Source organism: Artibeus jamaicensis, unplaced genomic scaffold, assembly GCF_021234435.1.
Source record: "Artibeus jamaicensis isolate MK-2021 breed Jamaican fruit bat unplaced genomic scaffold, CSHL_Jam_final scaffold_804, whole genome shotgun sequence".
Taxonomy (NCBI): domain Eukaryota; kingdom Metazoa; phylum Chordata; class Mammalia; order Chiroptera; family Phyllostomidae; genus Artibeus; species Artibeus jamaicensis.
Window position 1 is genome coordinate 754530 of NW_026522055.1, and position 21970 is coordinate 776499.

Sequence of the window (21970 nt, forward strand, 5' to 3'; positions counted from 1 at the left end):
CGGGGCCTGTGTTTTCTCAGTTCTCAGCCTTCGGGGTTACGCTGGTCAAGCTATAGAGTCTCCCTGTTCGGGACTTCTTACTACAATTCGTATTGATGGCAATTCATATTGATGGCGATGCTCCGAAGTGGGTTTCCCATTTAGCATTCCCACTTTACAGACGAGGAAACTGAGGTCCAAGGCTCGCCTGAAGCCCTTCGGTTGGATTTGGGGGGGCTGGGATGGGACCGGCCTCGGAGCACATTGCTCACGTCCTCTCCTCTAGACGCCCTAGCCCTGCCTTGCCGATGGCTGGAAGGGCCGAAATGAGGCAAAGGTCCTTCCTCTGCCTTGTAGATAGATGGGGAGCTAGTGGAGGCGGAAGGAAAAAATAACGCCATAGCCGAACACCCCAAGACGCAGCAGCTTGCAGACCTGCCTTGTCTTTGGTCCACTGCGTGCTTCCCACCGTTCAGCCCCCTGCTGAGTGCGAGCCCTTTGCATCCGCCCAATGGTTGGGTCTGAGTTTCAAATGCCTCTTGATCCTCCTTTAAGGTGGATCGTTTTTAAGGACGTCCAGGGACTTCCGGAGTCCCTCTCAGGTCTGGATTGTTTCCAGTCCCGTTTTCTGCTACTGTCTCCTCTTTCCTCTCACACATACCCCACGTGTCAGGGAATCAGAGTGTCCCCCGTTTGCGGTCACATCCTGTGTTTTCCTGCACCCCAGCCTTTGCTCAAGCTGCTCCTGCTGTGCCGAAGGTTCTTTCTTCACCTTAGATGTATACCTTCAAGTCCTACCTGTCATACTTCCCTTTTTTAAAACTTAAAAGTATATATTTATTTTTAGACAGAGCAGAAGGGAGAGAAGCATCAATGTGTGGTTGCCTCTCGTGCGCCCCCTACTGGGGACCTGGCTTGCAACCCAGGCATGTGTCCTGACTGCGGAATAGAACCGGTGACCTTTTGGTTCGCAGGCTGGCACTCAGTCCACAAAGCCGCACCAGCAAGGGCGTCCTACCAGTGTTTTAAAAGCCCCACCTCACCCTGACTGGTGGGGCTCAGTTTGTTGGGTGCCATCCCTCAAAGTGAAAGGTCATCAGTTTGATTCCAACTGAGGGCACATGTCTGAGTTAAGGAATCGGCCCCCCAGTCAGGGCCTGTCCAAGAGGCAAACAATGGCTGTTTCTCTGTCTTCTTCCCCCCACTTTAAAAATAAATAAATAAAACCTTTTTTAACAAGCCTCCTGTTTGAGGCTTCCTTGGATCATTCAAACCTCTGATTGCAGTGTTCCCTGGGCCCTAATCACATGCTTCGTCCACCTCTGAGGGTACCCATCACTCTGAGGATGGTTATGTCATTCTGGGATGTATTTTCCAGGAATGAGCTCCTTCAGGGCGTGGACCGTATCCACTTTCCCGCCCTCCCATTGCCTGGTCCACAACCTACCTCAATCCATGTGGAATGAATGAATGATTCCCTTCTCGGGACCTCTAAACCGCTGGTCTGCGCCCTGCCCCTGACTGGAATGACCTTCTGCTTGTAATAGCCTGGCTTCTCAAAGACCCCAGACTCTGCCCGATAACACCTCCTTTATATGGGATGTAAATGTGAGGCGTCCCAAAATGAAGCAAAACAGACATTCCCCGGATGATCCCACCCTCCCCCTGACTCTTGCCTCCTCCCCTTCTCACCCTTGCAGCCTGTGGGAGCTCTGAGGCCTCAGCTTACCTGGACGAGCTGCGTCTGGCTGTGGCCTGGAACCGTGTGGACATTGCCCAGAGTGAACTCTTCCGGGGTGACATCCAATGGCGGGTGAGGGTTTGGAATGGATGGGGGGGGGTCCCAACAAGGGGGATGCATCCTCCTGCCTTCCTGACATTTGCCCCAGTCTTCCATTATGGCCTTTCCAGTTTTCTCTTAATTGTCCACCCATCTGTTATTTATTGTCCATCTGTCCTCATTTTGTTCCCTCCCTCTCCATCCATCCATTCCTCCGTGCATCCATTTTGTCCCTCCGTTCTGCACACCCATCTCTTGTTCTTAACCTCTGACCTCACCTGGCCTTCTCTCTGTCTCTGCTCGTCCCACCCCTGCCAGTCGGTCCACCTGGAGGCCTCCCTCGAGGACGCCCTCTTGAATGACCGGCCCGAATTCGTGCGCTTGCTCATCTCGCACGGCCTCAGCCTGTGTCACTTCCTGACCCCCACGCGCCTGGCCCACCTGTACAACGCGGCGCCCCCCAGCTCGCTCATCCGCAGCCTTCTGGACCAGGCGTCACACGGCGCGGGCACCAAAACCCCAATCTTTAAACCCTCTGCGGAGCCCCGACTCCCTAACGTGGGGCAGGTGCTTCGGATGCTGCTAGGTGAGATGTGCGCGCCGAGGTACCACGCCTGGGCCACCGGGGATCCCCATCACGACCACGGCTGCAGGGAGAACGACCGTGGCTGCCCGGAGAGCGTAAGGACCAAGCGATGCTGGGCGGGGAACGCCCAGAAGGCCCTGGGGGTGGAGCTACGTTGGAAGGGGGCGTGGTCAGATAACGGTGTGTGTGAAGGAACTGGGGTGGGGCTGGTGGTTGGGGCGGAGCCAGACAGGCATCCGGGGCGGGGCCAATTTTCACCACGCCTCCCTCCACCTGCAGTCACTGCTGCTCTCGGGCAGGGCCACCTCCGAGCTCATGCTGGACGCCGTCCTCGGGCAGACCCCCTGGAGTGACCTGTTCCTCTGGGCACTGCTACTGAACAGGGCTCAGATGGCCTTGTACTTCTGGGAGATAGTGAGTGCTGACTTGATCTCTGACGCCATTCTCCCGCATCCCTGTCCTTTAAGTTCGCCAGACTCCAAGTGTCCCCGCAATACGATTCCTTGACCACTGGTGCCTCTAGTCCCCGTCTATGACTCCAGCTGCTGCTGCTTCCTTTTCTTCTTTTTTTCCATATCGTGCTTTTCTTGCAACTTGCCTTTCCCATTAACGCTTTATATCCGGCCTTTTCCCTTGTTCATACATGTGAATGGGTCTCATTCTTTCAAATGGTTGCCTGTGTGAGGAAGTTAGACACATCCTGTAGCCGAGGGGAGCCGTTTAAACCTGGGTACTCTTGCAATTCAGATTCGTTGTTGTAGCTACTGCAATGCAGAAGGCGTAAAATTAGAGGCGAGGGAGCAGGTAAGATGGTCAAGCTGGGGTCCTGCAGGCAGCTGGCCAGGGGGACGGGGCTGGACCCCAACAGGTAGGAGAGGTGTTGGGGCCCATTGAGGACGTTTGCAGAATTTAAAAGAAATGCTTTACCACGCTGCCAGGCCTAGCTCAGTGGATTGAGCATGGGCCTGCGAACCAAAGGGTCACTGGTTCGATTCCCAGTCAAGGCACATGCCTGGGTTGCAGGCCAGGTCCCCAGTTGGGGCCACACGAGAGGCAACCAAACATTTATGTTTCTCTCCCTCTCTTTCTCCCTCCCTTCCCCTCTCTAAAAATAAATAAATAAAATCTTTTTTAAAAGTTTTGGAATTCCAGTAGGATCTAAGAGCTTATTTTTATGTCTTAAAATTTTATTTTATTTATTTTTAAAAATATTTTATTTATTTATCTTTAGACGGGAAGGGAAGGAGAGAGGGAGAGAAACATCAGTGTATGGTTGCCTTTCATGCGTCCCCTGCTGGGAACTGGTCTGCAACCCAGGCATGTGCCCTGACTGGGAATTGAACCAGCCACTCCTTGCTTCACAGGCCGGCACTCAATCCACTGAGCCACACCAGCCAGGGCTTTATATCTGTATTTTAGAGAAATATCTTGACAGGACTCCTTCAACGCTGTTGTTTTTTTTTTTTTTTTTGAGGTTATGAGGTGATGGGTTAAATACAGATTTTGTTCATTGATGTAAAATCCATATATCTTCCAGTGCACCATTTTAACCATTTATAATTATACACTCACAAAAAAAAATAAAAGTAAAGTAAAATAAAATAAAAGTATACACTCACACTGTGGTGTAACCAACCTGTTTACCTAGTTCCGTAGTATTGCGATCAGCTCCCCCGAAGGACACCCGTACCTGTTAAGCATCACTCCTGGTCACTGCTCATCTGCTCTGTCTCCATGGACTGCCTATTTGGAATGGTTTATGTATACGAAACCATCTATTATGTGGCCTCCTCCACTTGAGTGTCTTCACGTAACCTGGCGCTCTCAGGGTCTATCCATGTCTGGTGGTCTGCGTTTTGTTTATCATTTACCTGCTGATGAACCCATGGACTCTGTGAAAAGTTCAAGTTCAAAAATCCTTTCTTTTGCCTCCTCAAAGCTGCTGTTGAGCCTTTCCAGTAAATTCTTTTTTATTTCAGTTATTGGTCTGTTTGGCTTGAGAATTTCTGTTGGGTCACTTTTATAATTTCTCTCGCTTTATTTATAGTCCCTATGTGGGAAGACATCACCCTACTGGGTTCTTTTAGTTCTTTGTTCCTTGTTTCCTTTGGCCCTTTCGGCACATTTAGGACAGTTGATTTAAACTAGGACAGTTGATTTAAAGTCTAAGTGTGGTCTGAGCTTCCTTAGGAACAGTTTTTATTATTATTTTTTCCTGTGAATGGACCGTACTTTCTTGTTTCTTTGTGCACGTCATAATTTTTTGTTGAAAACTGGACATTTTGAATATGATAATGTGTTAACCCTGGATAGCAGCTTAACCGCTTCCTCCAGGGTTTCTTGTTGTGGGTTGTTGTTTGTTTAGTGACCTTTCTAAGTTATTTCTTAAGGAGTTCATTTTATTTGTTTGTTTTAGAGAGAGGGGAAGCAAGGGAGAAAGAGAGGGAAAGAAACATGGATTGGATCCCTCTCGGCTATCTCCAACTGGGGACCAGCCTGCAACCCAGGCATGTGCCCTGATCGGGAAAAGAACCTTGGACCATTCAGTTTGCAGGTGTGCAATCTGAACTACACCAGCCAGGGCTCTAAGCTAATTTTTTTCCAAGATATTATTTTTACATTTTTATTTATTTATTTATTTTCGAGGGGAATAGAGGAAGAGAGGGAGAGAAACATCAATGTATAGTTGCCTCTCCCACGCCCCCTCCTGGGGACCTGGCCTGCAACCCAGGCCAGTTTCCTGACTGAGAATCGAACAGGCCACCCCTTGCTTCACAGGCTGGTACTCAATCCACTGAGCCACACCAGCCAGGGCTCTAAGCTATTTTTGTAAAGTCTATATTTTTTGTCACGTGTGGCCACTGAAGTCCCTTCCTGTTAGCATAGTGTTCAACTTGATAGAGATTTGCTTAAATGCTTGGGGCGGGGGCGGGGGGGGGGCCCAGACTCCCTCAGTTTGCTGATTCACCCTGTGTCAGAGCTGTTTTTTCAACACAGGCAAGGCGTTTACCGTTCTACCTCAGCTGTCACTTCCTGCTTTTGTTGCCTGAAGGTCAGCCAAGGATGAAAACTCAGGGCTTTGCTCGCCTTTTCTGAGCCACTTCCTAGCCTCCTTGATCCCCAGGGACCTATAGGAGGTTGGCAAACGCCATTGCCCCAGGTGTCCACTTCCCGCCCAAGCTGTTCAGTATATCACAAGCCTAAGCCTCTATTCTTTGTCTTCTTTGTTCTTGAACTGTAAGAGGGAAGCTGAGGTTAGTACCTTTATTTTTAAGTGCTTTCAAACACTACCTGGGAGGCTACTTCTGCCCTGGGGAAGCTCCAAGAACTGGAGAAAAGCAAGCTCTTGAGCCGGTTCTTTTTTTTTTAAAGATTTTATTTATTTACTTTTAGAGAGGGAAAGGGAGGGAGAAAGGGCAAGTAAACATCAAAGTGTGGTTGCCTCTTGAGCACCCCCTACTGGCGACCTGGCCTGCAACCCAGGCACATGCCCTGACTGGGAATGGAACCGGCAACCCTTTGGTTCGCAGGGTGGTGCTCAATTCCCTGAGCCACAGCAGCCAGAGCTTGAGCTGGTTGTTCTGGGGGTCCCCAACGAGGCTGGCACACACAACCACGATTATTTAAGAGTAAGATCTGAGTTGCTCCCTCTGGTACCGAAAACCCACAACTTCAAGGCTGCCACTGAGCTGGGGAGTTGGTCGGGGTAAACGGGCTAGTTACCGTATTTCGCCATGTATAATGCGCATATTTTTTGCCCAGGTTTTCTAGGGAGAAATAAGGATGCATATTATATATGCACAGTACTGATTCCGTATCTATATAAATGTTTCTAGTTCTTTTACTTATGCTTATGCATTAAAAGTATAACGATATCCGTATGCAAAATAATGCCCTGGAAGATGATAATCGGTTTTGTGTCTAAATATAAGTAAGTAATTGAATTTAAAAATTAAAACGAAAGATTTTTTTGTCCTGAAAATTTGGGCCAAAAACGTGGGTGTGTCTTATACATGGCAAAATATGGTAAAATTGGAATTCAGCGGTTTCTTTCTTCATTAAGCACTTTCCTATTTGTGCTAAGTTTTATAGTAGATTCCAGAACTCTAGAAAAGTTGATTCTGACAGTTTCTTGTGGCTTCTGTGGCGGGATGGAGTGTGGAAGTTCTCTTCTCTGCCCTTTCTAGGCCATGTCTCCAGCTGCCTCCTGACCTGTCTGTAACCTCCGAAGTCCTTCTAACTCCAGCCTCAGACCCTGGTCTGGGAGCGACCTGACTTCCCCTCCATGTCCCGTTTCTTGCAGCGCCATCTACAAACATTACTTTATCCTTGGCCTCTGCCGATCCCCGTTGATCTGACCTCTGGCTGTTGTCCTTCCCTTGATTCCAGGCTTTCTGCCGCTTCCTCAGCCTTCTGTGACTCTCACTCCGAACTCCGACCCCCGACCCCATCCGCGACCTCTTCCTCTGTCCCTCCAGGGCTCCAACGCCGTGGCCTCGGCTCTCGGGGCCTGTTTGCTGCTCCGAGTGCTGGCGCGCCTGGAGTGGGAGGCCGAGGAGGCAGCGCGGAGGAAGGACCTGGCCGCCAAGTTTGAGGGGCTAAGCGTTGGTGCGTGGGGGCAGAGTGGGGGCGGGCGGGGACCCAGGGCCGCCACTAAGGGGGGGTCTCCTGACTCATTTTTCTTCTTCTCATGGCAACCCCCTGCGCCCAGATCTCTTTGGCAAATGTTACCACAACAGCGAGGAATGGGCTGCTCGCCTGCTTCTCCGGCGCTGCCCCTTCTGGGGGGATGCAACCTGCCTGCAGCTGGCCATGCAGGCCGACGCCCGTGCCTTCTTTGCGCAGGATGGAGTGCAGGTGAGCGCCGGAGACCCAGCAGCCAAACCGTCCCCAGCTCCCCAGCTGCGCTCTGCCACTTCGGGCGGGCGATGGTCTAGGCCAGCCTCTCTCCCCCGAGACCACCCCTCCTCCAGACAGCCTCAACCCTGTCCCAGAGAAGCTGCTCTTCCCCTGAGGAGCCCCACCCCCTGCCACAGCAAAGCCCACCCTCCCAAAACGGTCCCCTCCGCACGCAAGAATTGCAAATGACTCTAGAGGGAAATCCCAGCTCTGACGCACAAGAAGCCCCTCCCAGCTCCTTTGGAGAACCCGGTTCCAGGTCTCCGCGATGGGAATGACCTCACCCACCTCACCCGGCAATTTCGTAGCTTTCTAGACACAGACGCGCTCTGGGCTGGGAAACCCCACGCCCCCCGCTGGCATCCCTCTCTCGTGGGCAGCCCTGCTTGCCTGTAGTCCTCCCCACCCCAACATGGTGAACTTTCTCGGTATCCTCAATCTACCTGCGGCGGAGGCACCCACAGGCCCACCCTGGTACAGGGTACAGGACATGACAGGAAGGCCAACTCAGCCCAAAGGGAAGCCCCATCCTCAGCTGTGGGAATGATCTGATTGGCATTAGAAAGAAATACCCAGAGTCCTTAGTGTCACGTAGTGGTGAAACTCAGTGGGGTCTATTTATGGTCTTTTCTTAACCTCCCTGTGTTCCATCTCTGTGAAAAGGGAGGAAATATTAGTACCTGTCTTCCTGGGGGTGTGGCGAGGGTCAGGTGAGCTAGTCGATGGTAAATGCCAGTACCTGGCATGTTGTGTTCATAAACGTGGGCTGTTTAAGCTCAAAGCTGTGGCAGGGTGGTCCTGGCCTTTGGCTGCCTTCCCCCACCCCGATCGTTAGGGTGCCCAGGTTGAACCCTTGCCAGGGGTCTGCGGGAAGGGGCTGGGCCCCTGAAGGGGCGGGGGGGGGGGTGGGACTCAGGCTCCCCATCTCCCCCACACCCCGCAGTCCCTGCTGACCCAGAAGTGGTGGGGGGAGATGGACAGCACCACGCCCATCTGGGCCCTGGTTCTCGCCTTCTTCTGCCCGCCACTCATCTACACCAACCTCATCACCTTCAGGTCAGTCCCCCGGGGTCAGGTTGACAGGAGGGGGGGTGCTCTGTGTCTCTTTCTGCTCACATCTGGCCACCTTTCAGTCTGTCCAGTGCTTCCTGCTTTGTTTTCTCTCCTTCCCTCCCGAACACTGGCAGCATATTCTGGGAGGTGAGCTTTGGGGGTGGAGGGGGGCTCTCTGTATCTGTAGGAGCAATTCTTCTGCCCTCTGGCTTGGCTCTGGGACAGGTCCCTCTGGGGTGACTCTAGGGGGGCCACCTCTCCGTCCCCCGGCCGTGTGTCTGGGTAAAGAAGTTGGGTATCCCCAGGGGAGCCCTCTCCCGCTCTCTCCTCGCCACGCCCCCCAACCCCGGCCATTTCTCACACTGTGCTTCTCTCCATGCCAGGAAGTCAGACGAGGAGCCTGCGCAGAAGGACATGGGGTTGGGCGTGGATGGGGGTGTCAATGGGGAAGGGCCATTCAGGTGAGTGAAGCGCCGAGGCTATGTGAGGCAGTGAGTGTGTGTGTGTGTGTGTGTGTGTGTACACACTCCAAAATGTTGGATACCTGGCTGGTGTGGCTCAGTGGATTGAGCGCAGGCCTTGAACCAAAAGGCCACCTGTTCAATTCCCAGTCAGGGCACGTGCCTGGGTTGCAGGCCAGGTCCCCAGTAGGGGGCGCGTGAGAGGCAACCACACATTGATGTTTCTCTCCCTCTCTTTCTCCTTCTCTTCCCCTCTGTCTAAAAATAAATAAATAAACCCTTCTGGGGGGGAAAAAAAAGGTTGGATAGAAGGCCCCGTGTCAGGGCCAATAGTGGCGTCCTGGCCAAGTGATTTCCCACCTTCTGCACCATGTGACTGATGGTGACAATGATGGTGGCAGTAGCTGGTGTTGTAGAACATTGACAGTGGGCAGCTGTGTTGCGAAGTCCTTTGAAAATCAGTTCGTTGAGTTTTCTCAGCAACCCTGGGCAGTGGGCTCTGTTACCATCTCAGTCACAGGTGACGGAACTGAGGGCTTCGCTTCTGTGACTCAGGTCACGTGACTGGTCAGTGGGAGTGCTGGGATTGGAACCCAGGTCTTCTCGTGCCTGAATCTGGGTTCTTAGCCTCGGACTTACCCCTGGCTCCTCCCTCTCCCAGGGAGGCCTGGGGCCAGGCCCAGGAATCTGTGTGGCCCGGCTGTGGGTGTTTCAAGATGGCAGTCCTCTGGGCGGGGGAGATGCTCCAGCCCACCACTCGGTCTCGGTCCCACGATGCTGCAGAGGGTGCAATGGATACATCAGGGCTATTCCCTTGTCATTCCCTTGTACTCCTCTCTGCTTCTCAATTTCTTTAGCTCTTACTGTTCTTTCCACTTCTTTTCTTTCTTTTATATATATATATATATATATTTAAAGGTTTTATTTATTTGTCTTTAAAGAGGAAGGGAAGGAGAGAGGGAGAAATATCAATGTGTGGTTGCCTCTCATGCATCCCCTGCTGGGAACTGGCCTGCAACCCAGGCATGTGCCTTGACTGGGAATCGAACCGCGGTTGTTTGGTTCGCAGGCTCGTGCTCAATCCACTGAAGCTACACCAGCCAGGGCCTCTTTATTTAAATATGATTTAAAAAAATCTATTTTAGGGAGAGAGAGAAACTCCCATGTGTTTTTTCATTTATTGATGCATTCATTGGTTGATTCTTGTATGTGTCCTGACTGGGGATCAAACCCACAACCTTGGTGCCTGGAGACAGCGCTCTAGCCAGGGTCCACTGAATTTCCTTAGCACAGCTTTACTGAGATATAATTCACATACCATTCCCTTCACCCACTTAAGGTTATACAATTCAGTGGTTTTCAGTATATTCTGAGTTTTGAAATCGCCACCACAATTCATTTTTTTTTCAAAATATTTTACTTATTTATTTTTAGAGAGAGGGGAAGGAGAAAGAGAGGGATAGAAACATCAATATGTGGTTGCCTCTCTCACACCCCCTACTGGGGACCTGGCCTGCAACCCAGGCATGTGCCCTGACTGGGAATTGAACTGGTGACCCTTTGCTTCACAGGCCTGTGCTCAATCCACTGAGCTACACAAGCCAGGGCCCACCACAGTTAATCTGAAAACATTTTTATCACTGCCATGAGAAACTCTGTCCCCCATTAACAGTCAGTCACTGACTGACTGACCCTGTTCTCCTCTCCCCAGAGCCCGGGCCACCACGGGACCACTCTGTCCCTGTGGATTTGCCTCTTCTGGCCATTTCCTACAAACGGAAGCATGCACTATGAGATCCTTCATGGCTGGCTTCGTTTACTTAGCATTATTTTTCAAGATTTAGCCACACTGCACATATGTCAGGGCTTCGTTCCTTCTTCTTTTTTTTTTAAAGATTTTATTTATTTATTTTTAGAGAAGGGACGGGAGGGAGAAAGAGAGAGAAACATCAATGTGCCATTGCCTCTCACCTGGCCTGCAACCCAGGCATGTGCCCTGACTGGGAATCGAACTGTCGACCCTTTGGTGTGCAGCCCGCGCTCAATCCACTGAGCCACACCAGCCAGGGCTCCAGTCTTTCTTTTTGCTGAATAAAATCCCATTTTCTGGAGAGACCATGTTCTGTTTATGCATTCACCGGGTGATGAACATTTGGGTAGTTTCTGCTTGGTTTGTGAAGAGACGCTGCCTCTCCAAACCTGTCTGTTTTCCCTGTTGGCTTTTTGAACATGTTATTCCTAGTATTTCCTCATCTTGGCATTTCTCTTTGGGGTCACCATTAAGAGTCAGGATGAAATGGAGACAGAGGATCAGCACTCAGGAGAGAAGGATTGGAGATACGTGTGGACTGAGAAGGTGGGAATTCGGAAGCCAAATACGGCTGTATGGTCAGATACCAGACATGGGGAAGGAAGACTCATATGAGAGAACTGTACTAGGCACTCTGATCTCAGAATCTGTGAGTCGGAGGTTGATATGCAGGGTCTACGTTTTCAACCTTGGGGAGCTGACGTCATGGAAGTGAGGGGGTCAGAGGTCATACTTGAGGGTCAGAGGTCAGGTAGATGGGTCAAGGTCAGACAGAGAGACAGAGATGGTGATAGTGAAAGAACAGGACTTGGGAGTCAGAAGCCAGAGAAGAGTCAGAAGTCATCCCAGGGCCAGAGGTCAGAAAGGTGGCAGAGGTCAGAGGTGAAAGGTAAGCAGTCTTGTTGGTAGGAGATGTCAGAGGTCGGAGGTTAGATACAGGGATCACAAGTCAAGGAGATGGCAGACCTCAGACGTAGTTTAAGTTCAGGCCTGGTCAGAAGTCGTGAGGGTGGCGGAGGCCATGGGACAGGTTAGCGGTCTTGCTAATTGTGAAGGTCAGGTCCAGAGGTCAAGTTGAGCTCTCCTCTCCCTCCGTCTCTCTCAGGCCGGGAGACCCCCCTGAGAAAGTGCCCTTGGGGGTGTTGAGTCAGCCCAGGCGGAGCGGGTGCTCCCCGCACCTGCGGCGCTGGTCCCAGTTCTGGGGGGCGCCTGTGACGGCTTTCCTGGGCAACGTGGTCAGCTACCTGCTCTTCCTGACACTGTTCGCCCGGGTGCTGCTGGTGGACTTCCGACCCTCGCTGCCCGGAGCGCTGGAGCTGCTGCTGTACTTCTGGGCCTTCACCCTGCTCTGCGAGGAGTTCCGCCAGGGCCTGGGCGGCGGCTGGGGCAGCCTGGCCACCGGAGGGCCCGGGCCGGCCCCCTGCCGGACCCCGCTGCGCCGCCGGCTGCACGTCTACCTCACAGACACCTGGAACCAGTGCGACCTCGTGGCCCTCACCTGCTTCCTCCTGGGCGTGGGCTGCCGGTGAGTCCCCGTGGCCTTCAAACCTCTGGCTCCAGAGCAGCCCAAACCCGCTCCGCTTACTCTTAAAGCTACAAACAGAAAACCCCTCTGGATGGAAAAGATAGCGTAAAGATGGTCTAGAAACAATTTGATCCCACGTGGGTATCTGGCTTCCGGGATGATATGGTGAAAGTGAGGGCTCCGCTGCTTCTGCCGCTGTTTCCGCCAGATCTGGAGGTTCCTGGGGGTTTCTCTGAGCCCCCGAACCTGGCCCTGCAATTGGCACCACTGACCCGCTGTGCTCAGTGTCTTCCACCGAAACCAGGCTGGAGGCTGGCCACCGCTTCCCCTCCTCCCTCCTCTTTCTCCACAGCCTGCGTCCAGGGTCCTGACCTCCCACCTTTGACCCTCTCCGTCCCTCCCCCCTCCATCCACGGCCACCTCTCCCACCTGGACCCGCGCCCCAGCCTCCTGGACTCCAGGCTCTTCCCAGAGCTGACCTGCCCCTCCCTTCCCCAGGGTCCATGCATGCGCCTGGCATCCGGGCCCTGCCTGGCCTGCAGCCCCCTTCTCTCCAGGGCTGTCTCCGGATTTCTTTGTGTTTTCTTCACCCCAACCCTCTGAGAAGGAACCCTACCTGCAGTTCCTTCGTCATGGGGACAGGGGCTTTGACCTCGGTCCTTGATATTTTGTGTCTGTGTAATTACAAATTTGTAAGCAGAATTTTACCACTACTGACGAATTCTTATCGAGGAAGTATTTTGAAACTTCCCTGATCAATTTCGCGTGCAGGGCAGTTACACCAGCTTCAGTCCCTTCAGTTTCCGGAATTACTTCAATATGGTTAACTGTTATCTGGGTGAAGTTCTGCCACAACTGTTTGGTTCATCCTTTATGTTTTTGTCTATAGTGAATTTTGCCAGATTTTGAGTCTCCGTGTGTGTGTGTGTGTGAATTTTCCTTTGTGGCTTTGATTTATTTCACGTCCCATTTTCCCGGATCAAATGTCATAGATTCAAATTCCCTCAGGAAGGCTTGGATGGTGTATCAGCTATTCCGTGCACAGAACGGTAACTGTTTCTATTTCTTAGCCGATTTGTAAAACACAAGTTGTGGATTCCCCTGAAATACTTTCTGTGGCCAAGAATGGGCTATATAATGTCAGTTCATTTCTTCCGTAGTTTCCAAGGCACACAGTGTGGTGCCCAGAGAGAGGGCACGAAGGGCACATTGAAATGTCCTTGGGAACAAATTATCTTGTCTTTGGGTCTTGGCACGTGTTGTCCCCTGTCCTGAAACACTGTCCCCTCCTGTCCTTGGCCAAGCCAACTCCCGTGCTTCCTTTAGGCCTCAGCTTTGCGGTGTCTGTCTTGGAAGCCTTCTTTCCCCCTTCCCAGACTCTGCGTCCTTTATTTGTGTTCCCTAAGGCCCTGAGGTCTCACCAAATGGTACCCTGAGGGTACCTTGTGCTCTCTCCTCAAGTCACTCTTTGTCTCTATCTCATCTGAAAATATCTTTGAAATATACTCTATTACCAAAGAACTGCAAAAATATGTCCTCATTGAACAAGATTCAAGGAATAAAGGACGTAGAACAAAACCCAATAGTTTCCTCAGTCTTTTCATGTGTTTTCATTTTCTCAACAGTTACTTCCATCAATGGTTTGGTGCACGTCCTGCCTGTTCTTTTTCTATGCATTTACATGGACAGATAGACGCACCTCTTTTATACACAGATGACAGTATATTCTGTGTATTCTTCTGCAATCTTTTCTTTTCATCTACAATATGTCCTGACATTTTTTCCCATTGCCAGTATTTGCAAATGTATCGTATTCTTTGAAAATGCCACCTCAGATTCCAGATGAAGGGATTTCAGCCACCATTGGCTAAAGATCAGACAAGACAGATTTCTCCGTGCCAGAATTTAATGCATGAATGAATTCTTTTCATAAGGCATTGAGACAAAAACTTTGGACTTCAAGAGGTAGAAAGTGGGCCAAACGTTTCTCCACAAAGTCTATTTCATTTTTTCCCCCAGATATTCATCATATACGGGCTGCTTTGGGTTCAGTACTCCGCTGCTGCTGTTTCTTTTTCTTTTTCTATAAAGTCCTAGCAGTGAAGACACGGCTCCTTGCGTGGACTATTTATAAGAGATACCTTCTAGTCTTTCCTCAGTTGACACACTGAGAGGCATGCTTCGCCCATGCTGTGTTAGAAATGCTACCAAGTAATACGACATGAATAGTTTATTCCAACCACCATGTAAGAGAGTTTCCCAGAACACCACGCTTGTGTTTATCTCTTGTATTTTGTACAAAGTATCATGTGAGATTAAAGTGTTAAGGCCATCTGCTAGCACGCTCTAGGAATCCCAGTGATATTTTACACATCTTGTCAAGCTCATTGTTTTCTAGGGGGAAGAGAAATTGCCTCATGGGGGAAAAAAAAAGCCAAAGATCTTGACTTACAATAGAGAAATTTCCAGTGATCTCCAGAATGGCATGGATGAATCATTTTGCTTTGCCAGTCACTTCCAGATGGGACATGTTGGTTGTTTCCAATTTTTTAATTATTCCAGAGTAATAAAAGTTTACATTCCAGATTTAAATTTTGTGAATTGTGAATATACGTCTGTATATTCTTTTTTAAAAAAGATTTATTTACTTTATTTTTAGACAGAGGGGAGGGAGGGAGAGAGAGAGAAACATCAATGTGTGGTAGCCTCTCGCACACCCCCAACTGGGGACCTGGCCCGCAACCCAAGCATTTGCCCTGACTGGGAATCGAACCGGCAATGCTTTGGTTCGCAAGCCTGTGTTCAATCCACTGAGCCACACCAGCCAGGGCTGTATGTATATTCTTGATGTGGACAGATTTTCTTGTAAAATAGCTTCACCTGTTTGCACACCCATCAGCGTAAGAGAGTACCCTCTTGAGGACATGCTTGACAAAATCTAGTATTTTTAATCTTTAAAATCTTGTAGCTCTGAATTTAACTGAAAAAATTTTTTGCCACTCTGACTGGTAAAAATGACCTCTCTCTTTAAAATGTATGCATCCCTGACTACTAGTTAGATTGGGCATCTTTTCATAGCTAATAGTCACACAGACGCCTATCAATTGTCTTTCCATAAACTTTGCCCCCACTTAAAAATTTTATGTTCATTGATAATATATAATATATTTTATAATATATTATATATTTATATATTTAATATATATTTTACAATATATTATATATATATAATTTTATGTTCATTGATTATACACACACACATGACTATGCAAAATAGGAATATAATTTTTCTTTTCCCCATAGTCCACCAATGTGATGGGCCATTGGACTTTCCTCTATGAAATGTGTGCCAGCCTTTCTCCACTTTCCCATTCGGCCCTTTCTCTTCTGATGATTGGTTTTCCAGAACTCTCTATATTTTGCCACTGATGGTTGGACATATATCCAAACAGGGACCTCCCAGGTTTCTGTTCAGGCCCCTTACTGAGGTCCCATGGTGGAGCAGCCCCGTTGACGTTGGAAAATCTCATATACCTGGGTGAATGGGCGGTGCGGATTCTGGCCTGGGGAGGCTGCGACTTCAACTGAAGCCTGCTGTTGGGAAGACACAGGTTTCCCTAGGCACCCTTTGACCTTAAGTGACCCCTGTCTTGTCTCCCTGCACCCCAGGCTGACTCCGGGCCTATATGACCTGGGCCGCACTGTCCTCTGCCTCGACTTCATGATCTTCACGCTGCGACTGTTGCACATCTTCACAGTCAATAAACAGCTGGGGCCCAAGATCGTCATTGTCAGCAAGATGGTGAGGGGGCGGGGCCAGAGGGGACTGGGCGTGGCCAGAGCCGGGAAGGGCGGGGCCGGGCTTGGTCTCATCTTCTTCTCCTGCAGATGAAGGATGTGTTCTTCTTCCTGTTCTTCCTCGGCGTGTGGCTGGTTGCCTACGGGGTGGCGACGGAGGGTCTCCTTAGGCCTCAGGACCAAGACCTCCCGAAAATCCTGCGCCGTGTCTTCTACCGGCCCTACCTGCAGATCTTCGGACAGATCCCGCAGGAGGAAATGGACGGTACAAGGGGAGGGGCCCGACACCCTCCCTGTGAATCTCTCCTCTCCAATCCGCATCTGGGTCTCTGCACCCTTCTCGCCGAGTCTCTGCTTCTGTGGGTCTCCGAGCATGCGCCCCTCCCCTTCATCCCTAGGGGACGCTGTCCTCTCTCCGTCGCTGACCCCTCCTGTGTCTCTTTGGGTCTCGTCCCCCTCACTTTCTGGGATTCTGTCTCCCTCTCGCTGGGTGTCTGCTCCCCCAAGCCCCTTTGGGTTTCTGTCTTCATTAGGGCCCCGCCTCTCTGCCCCCGTCTCTGAGTGTGTCCCTTCGCAGTGACCCTCATGAAGCACACCAACTGCTCAACGGAGGAGGGCTTGTGGGCGCGCCCCTCTGGGGCCCAGGACGGCTACTGCGTCTCCCTTTACGCCAACTGGCTGGTAGTGCTCCTTCTCGTCATCTTCCTGCTGGTGGCCAACATCGTACTGGTCAACCTCCTCATCGCCATGTTCAGGTAGGAGGCCGTGCCCTCTCTGATCGCAAGTCACCCACCATGACCCTTGACCCCAGCAGGATTCTAGATACCAGCCGGCCCATTTCCCTTTTAGTCCCTGAATTCTGACTCAAATCTAACGCTGGCTTGTCTGCAGACCCAGCCAGACGCTGCTCCAGACCTGGACTTTGGGCTCTGCTCCTCTCCCTGAGCCCAGGCCCGGTATTTCAGTCTTTTTTTTTTTTTTTATTGTGGCAAAATATATATAACATGAAATTCACCATTTTTGACATTTTCAGTATACAGTTCAGTGGCATTAGTTATACTGATAATTTTTATAACCATCATCACTATTTGCAAAACATTTTCATCACCCCAAATAAAAGTGTTGTAAGCAAGCAACAACTCCCCATTTCCCCCTCCCCTCCCAGTCCCTGGTAGCTGCTAACCTACTTTACATCTCTGTGACTTTGTACTCAATGTTTCTTATAAGCAGAATCATGCGCTATTTGACCTTTTGTGCCTGGTTTATTTCTCTTAGCATTAAGTTTTCAAAGTTCACTCATGTTGTGGCATGTGTTGGTGCCCTGTTCCTTTTTTATGGCTGAGTAATATTCCATCACGCTGACCTAAGCCATTTTGTTTATGCCTCTGTTGTTGGGGCCTGGGATCATTTCCATCTTTGGCTGTCATGAATAATGCTGCTATCAACATTGGCATTCACGTATCTGTATAAGTCTTTGTTTTTGGATCTTTTGGGTACGTTACTAGATGAGAATGCTGGGTCGTATGGTAATTCTAGGTTTCACTTTTTTGAGGAACCACCAAATTGTTTTCTACAGCAGCTGCACCATGTCACATCCCCACTGACAACTGATGAGGGTTCCGAGTTCTTTGTATTTCTGCCAACAGTTATTTCCTTCCGTAGCAAGTGGCAGCCATCTTAGCGGGTATGAACTGGTTTGGTCTGGATTTGCATTTTCCTAATGACCAATGGTGCGGAGGATCTTTCTGCGTGCCTGTTACCCCATTTGTATATTTTCAGAGAAATGCCTATTCAAATCTTCTGCTGGTTTTTTAATTGGGTTGTCTTTTTGTTGGTGAACTTCTTTATATACTCTGGATATTAAACAGAGATCAGATATATGATTTGCAAATACTTTCTCCTATTCTGTTGGTTGTCTTTTGCTTTTCTTGATACTATCCTTTGATGCGCAAAAGTTTTAAGTTTCGCGCATCAAAAACTGGGATGAAGTCCAGTTTATTTATTTTTTTCCTTTGTTGCTTGTACCTTTGGTGTCCTATCTCAGTACTCATTGCCAAGTCCAAAGTCCACGAAGATTAATCCTGTTTCATGGTTGTAGCTCCAATATTTCGGTTGGTAGTCCCTTTCGACTTCATTTTTGTGTATGGTGTGAGGTAGGGATCCAACTACATTATTTTTGCAGGCAGAAATCCACTCCTTTGAGGATTATTAGTTGGAGAGGCTGTTTCCCCCTCACTGAATGGACTTGGCTGTCTGAGTCAATTGCCCATCACATTAGTTTCCCAGGGCTTCCCCAGCAAAGTACCGAAGAGTGGGTTGCTTTAAATTACAGAAGGTTATTGTTTGACAGCTCTGGAAACTAGAAGTCCAAAATCAAGGTGTGGACAGGGTTGGTTGCTGCTGAGGCCTGTGAGAAAGAATTGCCTCATGCCTCTGGCTTAGCTTTTGGTGGATTTCTGGCTCCCTTGGTCTTCTGGATGCACCATTCCAATCTCTTTCTTCACATTTACAAAGCGTTCTCCCTGTGTGCATGTCTGTGTCCAAATTTGCTCCCCTTTAAAAAAAAATATTTATTTATTTATTTATTTTTAGAGCGGGGCAAGTGGAGAAAGAGAGGGAGAGAAACATCAGTGTGTGGTTGCCTCTCATCTGCCCCCAACTGGGGACCTGGCCCATAACCCAGGCATGTGCCCTGACTGGGAACTGAACTGGTGACCCTTCGCTTTACTCAGTCCACTGAGCCACACTAGCCAGGGCCAAATTTCCCCTTTTTATAAGGACACTAGTCATTGAATTAGTGACCAACCCTAATGAGCTCCTTTTAACTTGATCACCTTTATAAAGATCCTATTTCCAAATAAGGTCACATTCTGAAGTACTAGGGGTTAGGATTTCAGTATATCTCTGAGAGTGGGCACACGCTGAGCTATATAACACTCATAGATGTATGGATTTATTTCTAACTCTCAACTCCATTCCATTGGTTGCTATGTCTGTTCTTATGCCAGAAACATGTTTTGATTTCTTCATGTGTCATTTTAGGTAATTTGTGTGTTTCTAGGAACTTTTCCATTTCACCTAGGTTTTTTTTTTAAGGTTTTATTTTATTTATCTTTAGAGTGTAAGGGAAGGAGAGAGAGAAAAATATCCATGTATGGTTGCCTCTCATGTGTCCCCTGCTGGGAACTTGTCCACAACCCAGGCATGTCCCCTGACTGGGAATTGAACCACGATCCTTTGATTTGCAGGCCCGCGCTCAATCCACTGAGCTACACCAGCCAGGTCACCTGGGTTATCTTTTTTTGTTGGTGTACATTGTTGATAGTATTCTCTTATTATCGGTTTTATTTCTGTAAGGTTGGTAGTAATACCCCCATTTTTATTGCTGATTTCATTTATTTGTGTTCAGACTGACTTTTTAAAATATTTTATTTATTTATTTTTAGAGAGGGGGGGAAGGGAAGGAGAAAGAGTGGGTGAGGAACATCAATGTGTGGTTGCCTCTCAAGTGTCCCCCACTGGGGACCTGGCCTGCAACCCAGGTCCGTGCCCTGACTGGGGAATCCAACCAGTGACCCTGTGCTTCACAGGCCCGCGCTCAATCCATTGAGCTATACTAGTCAGGGCTAGACTGACTTTTTGAACCTGAGGTTAACCTCTACCCTAATCCTTGGTGTTATTTCCAACTTGACCTCTGGTCTCTGACCCTTGACCTTCCTACACTAACTAATTGCATCCTGTAATAACCTCTGACATTGATTCTGACATTCGCCTGCTACCTTGTACTTTGAACATATTGCCTGATATCTGACCTTGATCCACTGCCCCGACTGGGCTTTGACCTCTAGTGACCCTTGACCTCTGGTCCCCACAGCTACACCTTTGGCAAAGTACAGGGCAACAGCGACCTCTATTGGAAGGCGCAGCGCTATAGCCTCATTCGGGAATTTCACTCTCGGCCTGCGCTGGCCCCACCCTTCATCATTATCTCGCACCTGCGTCTCCTCAGCCGTCGTTTGTGCAGGCACAGGACCAGCTCGCCAGCGCATTTTCGTGAGAGCGGGTCTTGGCCCAAAGGACCGAAACACAAGGGGCGGGACCCGGAGAGAAAGAAGAGCGTGGATAGGCTGGGGAAGATGTCTGGGAGGAACCAGTGGGCAGGGCTTAAGCTGTCAGGGGGTGTGGCCTGGGAGGGCTCACTCAGGGTTTTGAGCCAGGAGGCTGGGTCTGGGAGTGGGCATGTCCCGAAGACGCGGCGGGCCCTTTACTGTGTTCTGACCCTGCTCTCCAGGTGTTCACCTCCATAAGGACGAAGAGAGGCGGCTTTTGACGTGGGAATCGGTGCAGAAGGAGAATTTCCTACTGGCGCGTGCGAGGGACAAGCGGGAAAGTGACTCTGAGCGTCTGAAGCGCACGTCGCAGAAGTGAGGGCGGGGCCTGCTCAGGGGCGGGGTTTCTGGCCTTGGGCTCAGATCGAGGGCTGGAGGCGGAGCCTGACTGGGCCGGGTTCTGGAAGGGCGGGGACCGGGAAGGCTGAGTTTCAGGAAGCTGGACTCCAGGTGGGTGGGGCTGGTGGGCTGGTGGGCTGCGGGCACAGGCCTGAATTCCTGTGTGCCCAGGGTGGACACGGCATTGAAGCAGCTGAGGCAGATCCGCGAGTATGAGCAGCGTCTGAAAGGACTGGAGCAGCAGGTGAGGTCGCCAGGCCAGGCTGGGGGAGGATGGGCAAGATGGGATGGGAGTGGATTTCCATCTGATGCCATGATTTCCTGTCTGCTCCCCAGGTCCAGCACTGTAGCCATGTCTTGGGCTGGGTGGCCGAGGCCCTGAGCCACTCTACGTTGCTTCCCCCAGGGTGGTCCCAGCCCCCAGCCCCGCCTGGGCCCAAAGGTCAGTGTGTAGAGTCTACCTGTGTCTATCTCTGGCCTCTGGCAGTACCTGGTTCTGTGCGCCGGCTTTCCAGCTCTCTGCTCCCCTGTCTCTATGTTTCCGTTCCACTACCCTTTCTTTGCCTCAGTTCACTCTCTTGGTTTCCTTTGGGCTTTTCATGGGTCTCTTTTGGCCAGTTCTCCCAGTTTTTCTGTCCCCCTCTCTATGCCCACCGCCTGTTCTCTCTTCTCCTCAGACTGAATCCTGTTGGCAGACTTCAAGAAGTAGCCCCCTTGAGGCATTCTTGCTCCCAGAATAAGGCTGAGCTGGTCCGGGACCTCTGTAAGAGGTGGCCTTTACCACCTGTATCACTGTCGGGACCACCGCAGGGCGTCACATCCCTTGGTGCCACAGAAGGCCCCCGGGCCCTCCCAGAACCAGCCCCACTCCGGGAGGATCTGCCTCTGGCGTCCACGCACGGCCCATTGAAGGCCCTGCCGCAGCCCGCTGGGCGGGAGAAGCTCCAGGGTCCTGGGGGTGCATGGACCACAGAGCCCACTCACGCTCCCCACACTGGGGAAATAAAGCCACTTGATTTGAGGTTTCTGGATGCCTGATTCTTGGGGAACTGGTGGTGTCTGAATCCTTTGGGGATGGAGGCTGGAGCTGGGGGGTGAGTTTGAGGTCCTTGGTCAGTTTGCTTCTATTTTTTTGGGTAACCCCAGCTCTGCTCCCTCCTCTCCACCCCACCGTTCCTATTCGACTCCGATGCAACCCCTCTGGTCTGTGCTACTTTGATGGCTCTCACTTCAGTGGGACAGGAACCATCTGCACCCCCCCCCCCACACACACACACCACTTCCTACTTCCCAGCAGAGAAGGAACGCAGTGATGAAAGTGAATTATTTCTTGGCGTGGGGACGGGTGGGCGCCGTGTACATCTGCTTTGGCAACAGGGGAGCAGATGATGCAAATTTGAGTAGATAACTGCATATGTGTCTTTAAAAAGTCTAATTAGTGGAAAATTACAGGCCACGAACACATGGAATTGAAGCAAATACGCATCATTACGCACACAGTGTAACTAAACAACCCATAATAAACTAAACTGGTAATGACAAGGCTGAGCTGACAGCAATTATTAGTTAAATAGCAAGAAAGCCACCAACAACCAACACATCCAGAAAATCAAAACCAAAACATCCTTTCT

The 21970-nt window shown here is 50.3% G+C and overlaps 1 protein-coding gene across 2 annotated transcripts in view; it reads left to right on the top strand.

The window, feature by feature from the left end:
* TRPM4 (transient receptor potential cation channel subfamily M member 4) overlaps window positions 1–21360 on the top strand; it is a 34879-nt gene extending 13519 nt beyond the window's left edge. For both annotated transcript variants that reach the window (XM_037140931.2, XM_053659705.1), the window contains 16 exons: window positions 1680–1792; window positions 2078–2440; window positions 2625–2759; window positions 6824–6953; window positions 7057–7202; window positions 8188–8300; window positions 8681–8758; window positions 11674–12093; window positions 15763–15895; window positions 15982–16156; window positions 16469–16646; window positions 19766–19944; window positions 20183–20315; window positions 20511–20583; window positions 20676–20781; window positions 21017–21360. In XM_037140931.2, coding sequence (XP_036996826.2) covers window positions 1680–1792; window positions 2078–2440; window positions 2625–2759; window positions 6824–6953; window positions 7057–7202; window positions 8188–8300; window positions 8681–8758; window positions 11674–12093; window positions 15763–15895; window positions 15982–16156; window positions 16469–16646; window positions 19766–19944; window positions 20183–20315; window positions 20511–20583; window positions 20676–20781; window positions 21017–21021 — 2480 coding nt within the window. In that variant the 3' untranslated portion in view covers window positions 21022–21360. The remainder of the gene's footprint in view (window positions 1–1679; window positions 1793–2077; window positions 2441–2624; window positions 2760–6823; window positions 6954–7056; window positions 7203–8187; window positions 8301–8680; window positions 8759–11673; window positions 12094–15762; window positions 15896–15981; window positions 16157–16468; window positions 16647–19765; window positions 19945–20182; window positions 20316–20510; window positions 20584–20675; window positions 20782–21016) is intronic.
* Window positions 21361–21970: the final 610 nt, after the last annotated feature.